The sequence below is a fragment of the Patella vulgata genome, chromosome 3 (genome assembly GCF_932274485.2).
Source record: "Patella vulgata chromosome 3, xgPatVulg1.2, whole genome shotgun sequence".
Classification (NCBI taxonomy): Eukaryota; Metazoa; Mollusca; class Gastropoda; family Patellidae; genus Patella; species Patella vulgata.
Genome location: NC_065881.2, coordinates 78839893 through 78853784, shown reverse-complemented (window position 1 = coordinate 78853784; position 13892 = coordinate 78839893). Strand labels below are relative to the sequence as shown.

The following is a 13892-nucleotide window of genomic DNA, read 5'->3' as shown; positions in this document are numbered from 1 at the left end:
TACAAAGTTTTCTGAATTTCGCATTTGCTGGAAAATATGAATTAAAATTATAGATATAATATCAAAAGAAGTGCAAATAAGTGTCGTGTGGGAATCACCACTGAAAAAATTTGAAGTCGGCAATGCCTCAATAGCAAAGAAGTAAAAAGGATATATATATATATATATATATATATATATATATATATATATATATAAATGTTTTATTTCTAAATGTACTGTAGCATTTGAAATTTTTCTTTTAACCCTTTTCTCAACAAATAAACTATTAAGATTTTAGTATTATAGATAACCATTTAAATCTTTTTTTTTTAACCTGTCTTCACTTTCTTCTAGTCATCATATGTACACATAAATTATAAGATTTTGATATTAATTCGGTTGGTGATGGGTATTTATCTTTAAGAATTGTTTTGATTTGTTTGGTGATAAATGATTTTATATGAATTATTTTAATTTTGTCATTGTAATTCTTACTGTATGTTTGTTTCGTAATGCTAATGCTGCCATTGTTATGTTGTTGTTGGAATGTTAATTTTGCTGGTGCCTTAGATTATAAAAATTGAACAAACATTACTTTTAGTTATTTCTATAAATTAAAATGGACTGTTGGTGTGAATTTTATTATGTAGGCTGTTAATCTTTTTCAGTAAAGAAGAACTACCTCCTTTTTTTTTCTGTTTTTCCAGTAGACTAAAGTTTTATTTTTTACAATTTTTCAGCAATGCATCTCCACTATGGTGACATGACAGACAGTACAAGATTAGTTAAAATTATTAGTGACATAAAACCAACGGAAATATATAATTTAGCTGCTCAAAGTCATGTTAAGGTGAGATTGGTGTTTGTACTTTGAAGTCCTGATTGTTATTTTTAAATTTAATGGATTTGAATCACTTGCAAACTACGTTATTGTGAAAGTTGAATCCCTGAATTAAAATCAGTCCATAAATAATCATCATTTGCCTTTTTGGACAAGGTCTAATCTTTAATTTCTTAATCCATGCAAAGATGTACTTAGATTGATTATTTAACATTTAATTAAGAAAACAAATCTGTATCATCAATGGTAGGTAATCTTCCGGCTTGGCTTCAGTTGGATTAAAAAGAGGTCCATGGAAAGTTTTACCCAACAGTTATATGTGTGACTGGCTTATTTATATGTCAAATATTACAGAATTTTTAGTTCATCATATCTGTGTAATACTGAACGGAATCAAACCATTTTTGGACTAATACAGGGATCTTAATCGGCTGGTTTTTGTCGGCTTTAGCCGTTTGAAGTTCAATCAAACTGATTGGTAAAACAATGAACCTGCCAATCTACTTTCAGCTAAATTACAACAGGCTAATTATTACTGGTTAATTAAGAAGCTTAAAATTTTAAAACCCAGTTCCTACCGGGACCCAATTCTGACTGATTCATTTCAACATGCATTAAGAACCCTGGACTAATATATCCATATTCAACAATGTATTGTGTTTGCGAGGGATTCAGGATCATTAGAATGATGATCAGAGGGGTTAAAGTAAATATTACAATCAGAGTCTATTTATTTCTTAAATGTATTAATAAAATTGTCATTTTATAGTTTGAAAGAAATGTTCATTTAGTTATTGAAACAAGGGTCTCGGATGAATTCCTTCATACACTGTCACGTTTTAACAGTAAAATAGAATGTTTTGACTATCTGCATTGGCTATGCTCAGTTCATTTGGCTGGAAGCATCCTATAACAATTAATTTCAGTTAAACAAAATATCAGCACGATTTAATTGACACGAGAAATTTGATCTCTTGCCTTTAGCCAAGCTATCTCTATTCTGTTAGCCGTGTTGTGACAAATACAATAAAATCGCTTCTGTCCTCGACACAAATCGCCACAAAGATTTGTTATTTTCTGTCAGGATTGTGCTTGTTCATGGTCTTGTTACAATCTCCCCGAAAGCTTAACAAAATAAAGTAACCAATGAGGCAGACACAGATTCTGATTAGATCTAGTATTGACAGGTCGAGACAAGAAATTTGTCATGATTTGGTGAAATAAGCAATTTCTTGAATTTCGCTCTAGCTATCAGCAAGATGGTTTTGTTATTCTTTGGCTTTGGTCAGTGAATGAGAAATAACCACACATCCAGCATAATTTATTGCCCAACGCTGACAGATTTGTTCGCTTCTGAAATATGGAAAACTGCAAGGAGTAAGAAGAAAAAGACAAAACAGTTATTTTTTAACCATTTGCTGATGGCCTGTTACAGCAAAAATTGTACAACAGTCAATAAATATGTCAACGCTGATACCCTGAATTATCGGTTTCCATAACAATTAAGATCATCTTCTGTCTAAGTATTTGTTGTTCATCTGGCTTGAACAAACAAACAAACCATGCTCAAACACTAGTGTAAATTTTATCAAGAGCTTCAATGACATTTCAATGGCTTTTTTCTATTTTCTTTAGATCTTGTCTTCCTGTTTTGACTTACAAAAGCATACATGATGTTCTTTTGTAATATTTCTCCAGAAATGTTTTTTTTTTCTCTGTCTTTCTGATCTATGGAATATTTGTAGCACTTTGGACCCATTTATAAAACAAGCATATGTTACATATGTAGCATTCTTTGTATAAAGGTATTGATATATATTACAGTATCTTTCAAATTTATCTTGAATAGAATTTGAATTTTATGAAATGACTGCTGCGACTGATGTCATGTTTATGTATGCTGATATCTTGGCAGCCATCTTTACCCTAGCTGTCAGGCGACCTGTTTATCTTGCCTTGATGTAGTTTGTTCTTCCCTCTTCCACAAACAACCATGTTTTCTAATAAAATATCATTCTATGTTTTTCTTGTCAAACTCTGTTAGTTTTAGTTTGCTATATAATATCTGCTGTTCCTATTCATTTTACAGAACATAGTGTGCATTTGTGTAGAATGGACTAACAATTCACATTTCCTGCCCATCTTGGATTAGGTTGAAAATTGCTTTCGTGGATGCAGCTACCCATGTCTTGGTGGATGCAGCCGCCTTTGCCTTCAAAGATCTCACAAATCCAGTGGTATTTTGAAGTTTTACAAAGCAATTACACTGGGCAGAAAATTTTATTTTTAATGATTGATTTGTCTTCAGGTTTCATTTGAACTTGCTGAATACACTGCTGATGTAGATGCTCTTGGTGTATTGCGTCTGCTTGACGCTATACGAACATGCGGCCTTACAAAACAGGTTAAGTTTTACCAGGCTTCCACATCCGAATTATACGGAAAAGTACAAGAAATACCTCAACGAGAAACCACACCTTTCTACCCCAGGTCTCCGTATGGTAAGTTCAGATTTGTTTTATATCTGTTTAAGAATTTCATATTTCACCTAATTAAGATTATGTAAGATTTAGATAAAGAGCTGACCATTCTTGCTATAATAGGTCAAACACAGATAATTTAAAATGAAAATATTCAAAATTACATTCAAATTACTTCATTCTAAGCCAAGTTATCACTGTTTGTAATTTTGACAAGATGTGTGCATTGTGGTAATATAACCAGGGCACTGGTATATTTGAAACTTAGCCTCGCATTCCCATTTTTAAATTAAATTTTAAAATGGCAAACCGTTCTAATCTAGTTAAAATCTTGAGTATCCGATGCCATCAAGAGTTGAATATGGTCTTGTTTTGTTCATAAATGTGTAATTTAAATAGTTCACATAACATTTCAGGCCTAAAGTAAAACCTGCAATAGGCAGATTTAGCTCTTGCATAATGTATGTTTAAGTAAAGTTGAATTTTAAAGAACGGTATTCGATTTAATCGGATGTGTTATTTCTATTAGTGATTTGATAAGATCACTACAGTCAAACTTCAAAAGTTAGTTTGAAAATGAAATCAGTTACATGTATGTAAATGTAGTCAGGTGGCCACTGTGCATAGAAATGAACACATCAACTCTTAAATCATCAATTTTGGGCGCAAATCGAAGAGGAATATCTCTTTGTTGTAAATTCAAGAAAAAAAATATGTCTTTAGTAAAATATGTCTCTGTATCAAGTTTAAAACTGTTTCTTTTTTCTATATGGTTATTCTGAACTAAATCAAAAATATGTCTTTTTCTGAGAAAAAAAAAATAAATCGTCTATCATTGAGTCAAGTGATGTGGTTTCAATCCTGAGTAGTGTGGCCTACCCAACTGCTTGGGTTTTCTTCGGGTCCTCCTGTTTCCTCCCCACTGCTAAAGACCCCTATGCGCAATTGAATTATTAAGATAAAATGGTACCATATTATGTTAGTGCCAAAATGACTTAATTTGTGATATTAAACCCCCATTTATCTCTCTTTGTAATCTTGAATGATGTTTTGATTATTTTAAGGTGCTGCGAAACTATATGCGTATTGGATCGTAATTAATTATAGAGAGGCTTATGGTATGTTTGCCTGTAATGGTATCCTATTTAACCATGAAAGTCCACGAAGAGGTAAGTCATGTAAACAAATACACAAAGTTGATATTAAAGTTGAATTCCCATAAAGTCATGTAAACAAATACACAAAATTGATATTAAAGTTGCATTCCATCGAAGTCATGTAAACAAATATATGAAATTAATGTTAAAGTTGAATTCCAGTATAGTCATGTAAACAAATATATAAAATTAATATTAAAGTTGCATTCCCACAAAGTCATGTAAACAAATACACAAAGTAATATTAAAGTTGAATTCCCACAAAGTCATGTAAACAATTACACAAAACTAATATTCACACAAAAAGTGAATAAAATTTCTGCAGAATTAGAAAATCAATTATTTTTATTTTAAATGTTGGTGATTGTTATTTTGGGGGATTTCAAAATGGGTATGTATATACAAGCCTGGTCATAAGTTACCTGTCACAGACATTGTTAGACACAAATTATTACATAATAACCTAATAATCAAAAATTGTATATTGTCAAGCCACTCATCATAGTCTATTGAGGGATTTTGAATACCTTTCTGGCTACAATATTGTAAAAGGTGTCATTTTAAAGGGGATATCTGTCCAAAATAGTGCATTTCCATTCTGTATAAATTTTACAAAGATATGAAAAATTGAAAATTTCATAACATTTTGCATACTCTGCAGAAAATATAAACAAGCCAGTGCCACCTACATGTGATGGATAAATCTTTCACATGATTCAAGTTGCTTTTTATTTATCACGTCCTTAAAGAATTGAAAATTAGCTTGTTTTGGCCTCATAAGGAAAGTTTGATTTTATCAGGTGTAAGAGAAAGTATATGATATAACACATATCAAACAAAATCAAGATGAAAATACAACAATGTTTTTTTTTTCTTTATCACACTTGCTCCACAAAACTGTCAGTCAATCTGATAGAATATAATCTGGTGTTTCATTCTATGTGACAGGGAAGACATTTTAAGTTGTTTACATAAATTACTCCGATGGCCCAGGAACAAAGGTGATTCTCCATTATTGACAATTAGCCGGCATCAGACAGCCATCAGATTGAGTTGGTGGGGTGTTTATTTTAGGGGGTGAAGTGTCTATATCACCTCTCAACTAATTGTTATAAGTCAAGTTATTACGGTAGTTAAGATGTTTAAGATGTTGATTTACTTCATCTTGATTGACATGCTAGTCTCCCACTGAACAAGTTGACGGTCTCAAAGATGGTGGGACACGTTGCGTTTTATAATATCTGTAATAGTATTCATATTCTCACACTGTGTAGAATTGATTTAACCTAGAGCCGATGATTGTAATTTAAGGGATTTTGAAATGTAAAAGTTGAATCTCTGAATGGAATATCAGTCCAAAAATAGTTCAATTCCTTTTAGTATTCATAAAGATATGATAAACTGAAAATTTTGAAAGATTCAGCATTCTACATGTGCACTTTATCACTCAATAATACATTCTACAGTAGATATCGCTTGTGTGATATATTTCATAATCTACTGCGATATCTCCTAGGAGATATCGCTTTACATGAATTTGATTGGTCAGTTGAAAAGAATTACTTTTTTTTTATTTTCAAAGAACAGTTCATTTCTTATTAAAAGTAACTTTTTTTTTTATTAAAAATGAACTATTGTTAATCAATTGACCTTGATGGAAACATTGGGTCGATAAAAAGGACTTTGCAATGGTAGAATTGCTGTCAAAAAATGATGTATCACTACGCCGTAATGTTCAGTAAAAGTGAAATCTACAGCAAAGAATTATATTTATCTATTTGTGCATGTAAGAAGGGATTGGGTGATAAATAAAATCTCCTACTCGTCTTTTTTGATATCAAAAAATATCAACACTCGTTGATATTTTTTTGATATCAAAAAAGACTGGTAGGAGATTCTCTATATGTCACACACCTGTCATCTTTGCAAGAGATGTCTTTTTTCCAACTATTGTGGATGACAAGATTGGATTTTTAGGTCCTCCCCCTCTCCCCCCACTGTCTTGTTCTTAAACAGGCATTATGTAAGAGCTAAATCTGCCTATTGTAAGTCTTTTCTTTAGGCTTGTAATTTTATATAAATTATTAATTTATAAACATGACAAGACCATAATCAACTCTTGATGCTATCGGATTGCTCCAATTTTAAGTAGATTAGAACGGTTCAGCCATTTAATTAGTGTTGAAACTACTATTCGGATATCCGTTAACGGATACAAAATAAGGGTTATCCGAATCATTTTACTATCCGTTACAGTCTTCTGACATTCCGTATGCTCTATATTTAGCAATTTTTACATCTTATTACTTTGAAATTTTCCCCAATGCTATTGATCACTACGCAGCTTTGAGCATAAATGTTAATATCACGCGTATTATTTAGCGATAGTAACTAATAAAAATATTAATGCAGTGCAACGAAAACAGTAGTCTAAATAAAAAAATATTCATTCATTCCTCGCGCTGGTTTACGCTAGATAGTAGCTACTTCTTGGGTTTACGGGATACAAGTTAACACTGTGTTTAGACTTCCCGCAATGAAATTTATTCATAACGACCTAGGTCACGTATATTCTCACTTACTGATTGGTTCAATAGCAGTAGATTATCAGAATGAGGCAAACGACCTTGGCGGAATAAATGTTAGATGTTTTTATTTTACTTTTTTCATTCGTGTTGATTGAGCAAAAATGATAAGTGGGAGGGCCGCGGATTACAGGAGTAGTTATACACAAATTTATTCACCTCATTGATTATTTTGGTTATCATAGATAGTCTTAATAATTGCGACTAAAGGTAGCCACGTTTTTTTTCTTCACAGCTCAAACAATTTGCAAATCGAAAGTAAGATTTCATACTCGGCATACACAGACACTCATAAACCTTGAAATAAGTAAGAAATTATGAGTATATGAACTTTTGATGTGATTTTGTTCAAGAATGTCACGTTTCCGAATTACCCGAATAGTATTCGGATAGCAAACAAAAGTATTTGGATCACAAATCTCGTTCCGATTTTCAATTCTACATTTAATGATTTAATTTAAAAATGGGGAAGCGAGGCTATGACTCGAATGACCAGTACAGTGGTTAAGATCAATGCACACATCTTGTCAAGACTACAACCATTGATAACTTTACTCAAAATAAAGTAATTTGAATGAAGTTTTCAATATATTCATTTTGCATTATCTATTTTTGAAATATTACAGCGAGAACGGCAAGCTCTTTATCTAAATCGTCTGTAATGCCCTTTTGAGATAAATTGACTATTGAAATACCTGAAAATGGTTCCAACATGGCTTCCCCTTGTCAGTGGTGCAGGACAGAGGGGCTGACAAGAACAGTTGTCTAGTCATTCGGATGAGATGAAAAAAACCTAGGTCCAGTGTATACATTGACGTGCACATAAAAGATCCCTTGGCATTTGGAATTCGATTTAGAAAAATTTCCCTCATAGCACACTGTATGGCTTATGCCTGTCTTCATTAGCCCAGTCGGAGCAGAACAGTAGGATGTTAAACCCCATTTCATTTCATTTCTTTTCCAGAAAATGTTTTAAAACCCTAATTTTCTCCCTGCCCTCTGTGTTAATAATTTACACTTTGTAGAATTATATTAACTTTGAGTCATATAAAAGTTACCATAATGTAAAAAAATTATTAGTAGTTTATTTAGCATCTGCTTCTAAATAAATAATATCTTACCAACTTTCATATATTTTTATATACATATTTATATAAATATATTCTCTGCTATGCTATTTATTATCATTATTTTATCTATTTTAAATAAATAAATATTTTTAAGTGGAGGCCACCAGAGTTTTATTTTAGAAAATAATAAAAGTGTTATTTTTCTAACCTAAGGCTTGTCAACACACATTTCATCACCATCAAAATGTGATGATAGGTATACATTTCACTCAACATAATCCTGCAATTATTTCAGCCAGGGAATTAAACAGTATTTTATCTCTTTAAGCGCACCCCTTCGTTGTTTTGCCTGTGGCTGAACATGGGAGCCATTGTAGTTTATATATATATTAGGTCACTGTCTGATCATGGTGCAACCCGATAATATTGAGTTTCGTTCATGCAGAAGTTAGATCCCTGTAATTATCTGAATTATCGTGTTTATAAATAAACGGAATGCGTGTGGTAAACATCTCTCAACGTGCGCTACCCACAACAAAAAAAAAAATCCAAATAGAATGGTATAAGAAGAATTTTCCCACTCACTGGAGATTGTAATGGAATATGATTTTGGATTAAATTTACTTGTGTGTGGTCCGTGGCAACCACTCGTCTAATCTGACAAAATAAACTGTGTATAAATTTTAAAATTCTGAAATCCAAACTCTCTCTCTAGACATTCTAGATTTGATTAGCCTACAATTGCTATAATTAGTTACCTACATTTCACATAATAATACATGTATTTCAATAAATCTATGTAAGTTTGTAGCTTCTGTGATAGAGACTTGTTTGGGTGGTCGAATGATCTAAATGAATAAATTTGAAATTCTGAATTCCAAAATTGCTAGACATTTGTGAGGGTGGTGAGGGGTGCCCGAATGGTTTAACATGTGCAATGCCGTGCATGTTACATCATGAGGTCTGTCATTAGAGTACAGTGACATGGTATTGAGTCCTCATTTATAAGGAGTAGGGTCGTTTGCCCAACCTCGTGGGTTTTCACTGGGTCCTCCGGTTTCCTCCCACTGCTAAAAGACCCCTACATGCAAGCGAATTATTGAAATAAAATTGAACCATATGTTAGTCCCTAAATGACCTAGTTTGTGTCGAGTGGACGTTAAACCCCATTTCTCTCTATATATTTATTTGTTGTTTATTTCTTGCAATGCCTGTGAAGTTTGTGTCTCGTCTGTAAGTTTGTCTTGTCCATTTGGTCAGCATATAGCTCAGTCCTCTTGTACTTACTATTAATTATATTTGTGTTATCTACGTACATTCGTTTGTCGAAGTCATATATTTTTCTCAATTAACAGTTGGTTAATTACTAGTATTGAGATCAATTAGATATTACTGAAAGTGTGGGGGCACTTTAAAATCTACTTGAAGTCATTATAAAAGGGTAATAATGTCAAATATAATTCCTTCCTAACAATTAAGAAACTCTTTAAAGAAAACTAAATATAGTAACAAGTCATTGAAATATAGATCAAATTACATTCAAAAATATGTTATGGAAAAATACTGACTTTATACAAAAATGTCACAAAACCTCTTACAAGAACAGCAAGGACAAATATTAATAAAATGGTTGAGAAATAACAACAAAAGATATAATTATTTTTGGAATAATTTGGTGTTCAGATGTAATTGGTTCAATTAAAGTAAATATAGCTTTTCATCAGTTTCTGAATTTCTCGATGTCATAGTTCTGAAAGGTGTTAATTCTCAAACATTGTCGGATTTAGTTTTTGAGATACGAGAGGAAAACCTTTTCCAATCTTAATAACGCAATTAGGATATCAACATTTTTAAAAGCAATTTTTTTGTGTGGAAGTCACGACCTTACAGTTTTGAAATTTTGCATAGAGAAGCCCCCCAATATGAGTAGTGATCCTATGCAAAAAAGGCTATTTGGGTCATAAGTGGCACTTACAATCTTCCAGAACTATGGCATCATTCTGTATCTCTACCTGAATAGAGTTAATATAGAAATTTAAAGCCTGTTTATAGTCATGGTACATACAATTACACGTTATGGGATATTTACAAATAGCAAATTGGTATCTGGTGTTCCAAACACAGTAAGCATATACTGCCTGATATATGACACCAGTCACTACAGTATATATATATAATCGAAAGCAGAGTCCTCATCATCGACAAGGGCGTTTTTTGTCAATATCGCTCAAAGTATTGCAAAAAGTGACTGACAGAAGAATTGCTCCTGTCAACGATTAGTACTACTAATAGTCAATCTCATTAAAACACAGATCCTATTTCGTTTTATTTTTTATAGTTCAAAATTTCGTTTTTCTTGTCTTAACTACACTAGGATCTGGATCTGGAAGAGTTGTTATATAACAGGCGTTCTAGTTGATGTGAGCAATTAGTCAATGAAACGGTCTGTTACGGCAAGTTCTAGACATGCTCTGCACGTAACTGTGGGTAAACCACTATAAACATCAACGCTGATTGATACTGAATATCTGACGTCACAGTGTCAAAAGCTGCTCATATGGCCCCTGATCTTCATGTAGTGTAGGCCATCGGCCCATCGAAAGTATATCAAATAAAAACGAAAAGAATTATAGATCTGTATTTTAATCAGATTGGTTAATAGTAGGACCATTGAAAGCATGATTAAACAGATCTTTGGCAGTGAATCCACAGTAGTCTTATTGTATGTAATATAGTGATCTTACAATCCAGTGATGTCAAATCAACATTATACTGTATTTTTCAATATTTCCATAATATTGTGAATTTATGCTTTCTTTTTTTCAGGTGAAACTTTTGTAACAAGAAAAATCACACGAGCCGTTGCTAAAATCAAGTTGGGACAACAATCGGTTTTAGAATTAGGTAATATAGATTCTAAACGTGATTGGGGTCATGCCAAGGATTATGTCGAGGTAGGTTAATGTTTCTGTATAAAAAGCAATTCTTTGATTTGAAAATTCTCTTTTCTTTTCCATGGAAACAGTATCGTGCAATATTTTAACTGCTTTTTTACATAGAAACTCATTCTGAAACACACCTTCTGAAATTTGAATGTGAACTTCATTAGCCTTGTTTTGTGCAGAAATTAGGACTTAAAAACCTCATTTCATTTCCAACCTGTAAAGGGGGGTTGGGATGGCCTAGTGGTGTAGAGTGTCAGGCTTGTCACCACTGGGTTGTGGTCATGGTTTCGATCCCAGGTGTGAGCGTATGTTGCGTCTTGTCAACTTTGCGGGTTTACTCCGGGTACTCTGGTTTCCTCCCACAGGAAAGACCACTGTGCGTTCGCTAAATTAATGAAAATGAAAGCATGACAGCTTGTCTGCGATATCACGCCTTTTAGAAGCAGATGTTAAACACCAAGAACAAAAAACCCTTGACCTCTTGCGATAACGATATTATCTGCGATATCACCCTGGGTGGAAGTGGACATTAAACTCCAAGAACAACAGCAAACCTGGGGAACTTTACTCCCTACATCTAGATCAAGCCCCTGACCTCCTGGTTAGTGAGTCAGAACCTTACTCGGTGAGCCACAGCAGCTCCAATAAAAATCTGACATTAAACATGAACAGTAGTTTTATATGATTATTACATATAGTGATAAACTGATTTCAGGCTATGTGGAGGATGTTACAATTAGATGAACCAGAAGATTTTGTTATATCAACAAATGAAGCTCATAGTGTGAGAGAATTCGTAGAAGCATCTTTCAAAATTACTGGTGTTGACATAGTGTAAGTAATAAATTTATTTATCAATAATTCTCAGAATGCATTGAACCTACAAATACTGTACATGAGAGAGAGAGAGGGAGAGAGAGAGAGGGAGAAAGAGAGAGAGAGGGGGAGAGAGAGAGATCATTTCAGCCCCTAACACTTGGTACAATTTGATTTCAGTGATTAGAGAGAGAAATGGGGTTTAACATCCACTCGACACAAACTAGGCCATTTCGGGACTAACATATGGTTTAATTTTATTTCAATAATTCGCTTGCGCGTAGGGGTCTTTAGCAGTGGGAGGAAACCGGAGGACCCGGAGAAAACCCACGAGGTTGGACAGTTCAGTGATTAATTTGTACACATGAGTCTTTAGCAGTGGGAGGTAATCCACAATGTCTGGCAGGTGATCCTACTCCTTGTCACTAATAAGTGTGGGATTGAAATCATGCCACTTGACAATCTGTTTTACAGAGGTATTGCGAAGACTAATAGCTCTGTAAAAGATGACTTCTTTCAGCATGTGCAGCAGGAAAAAAGTTAATATTGGGGGCTCATTAAGCCACATTAATGTCATCCCTATCAGTGATTGTAGCGGACTAGCGAATATTCACTGCTGATTAGTGTGGCCACTTGACTCATTGATAGACCTTATGATCTAAAGTGCACATGTTAGATCAATCGACCTCCCAACCCCTGTTCTGTACATAACAAAACCTAAAGGTTATTCAGTGTTCACAAAGTGAAAGGCAAAGTTGGGTAAATAAGGAAATATCAATACAGAACAATAATATTAAATAGTGAAGTAGTATCAGGTGTTCATCGAAAAGTAAACTAACTCTGTCCCATGCATGGCACCCGCCACGCCTTTTACACCATATAATAATAAGCCATGTGAAGTACCAGAAAATGAAATATGCTGGAAATTTCAGTCAAATTGCTCCACTCTGAACTGAGATATTGGCTTTTGAATTTTAGGCTAGTCTTGTTTAATTATTTTTCAAAAATGTATTCCAATCCACAAAATATCACAGGCTAGCGATGACATCGAGAGTTGATTATGGTCTGGATAAGTTAATTAATGTCTAATTAATAATTTAGATAACATTTCGAGCCTAAAGAAAGACCTGCAATAGGCAGATTTAGCTCTTACGTAAGGTGGTCTATTGTATTAAAGCTCAAAGGAGACATTATATATGGAAATTTACAATGTTTTTACTCTATGACCTTAGATGACCTTTGAAGATCTTCAAATAGTCTCCACCCAAAATAGGAAGGTGTAGATTAATTAGTCTAAGACTAAAAAAAAAAATATAAATATATTTAAAGTAAGATTTACTTACTACGCAGAAATATATTGACAGGAAATGTTACAGGATTCCTAATATATGTTTGTAACACAGAAGTTTTAAAAGGTCAAAATTACTCAGAAGAATAGGTCGTCCAATATCTGAGTTTCGTTGATTTTGATTAAATGGATCTGAGAGAGAAAGAAATGGGGTTTAAATTCCACTCGACACAAACTAGGTCATTTCGGGACTAACAAATGGTTCATTTTTATTTCAATAATTCACTTGTGCGTAGGGGTCTTTAGCAGTGGGAGGAACCAGAAGACCCAGAGAAAATCACAAGGTTGAACAGACAACCCTACACCTTGCCACGTACAACCGGGGAATCGAAACCACGCCAGTTGACTCAATGACAGACCTATGATACAGTGCGCACATGCTAACTATTCGGCCATCCAACCCCCCTAAATGGATCTGTATTAGATATAGTTGTTTAAAAATGTTGTTTTGTTTAGACTCTTTTCGTAAAAAATAGGAATCGCTTTCATTGATGCATTATAGTAATAATAGAGGGGCACAATGATGTCTTGTAAACCTAGTGGGTTTTCTCGGGGTTGTCTGTTTCCTCCCACTGCTAAATACCCCTACGAGCAAGAAATTTATTGAAATAAATTGTACATACTTTAGTCCCGAAATTACCTAATTTGTTTCAAGTGGAGGTTTAACT

The 13892-nt window shown here is 33.4% G+C and overlaps 1 protein-coding gene across 3 annotated transcripts in view; it reads left to right on the top strand.

The window, feature by feature from the left end:
• The window catches only part of LOC126816867 (GDP-mannose 4,6 dehydratase), a 70494-nt gene that overhangs the window by 32669 nt on the left and 23933 nt on the right, over positions 1-13892 (top strand). For all 3 annotated transcript variants that reach the window (XM_050543659.1, XM_050543660.2, XM_050543658.2), the window contains 5 exons: positions 723-832; positions 3132-3324; positions 4368-4472; positions 10942-11069; positions 11776-11894. In XM_050543659.1, coding sequence (XP_050399616.1) covers positions 723-832; positions 3132-3324; positions 4368-4472; positions 10942-11069; positions 11776-11894 — 655 coding nt within the window. The remainder of the gene's footprint in view (positions 1-722; positions 833-3131; positions 3325-4367; positions 4473-10941; positions 11070-11775; positions 11895-13892) is intronic.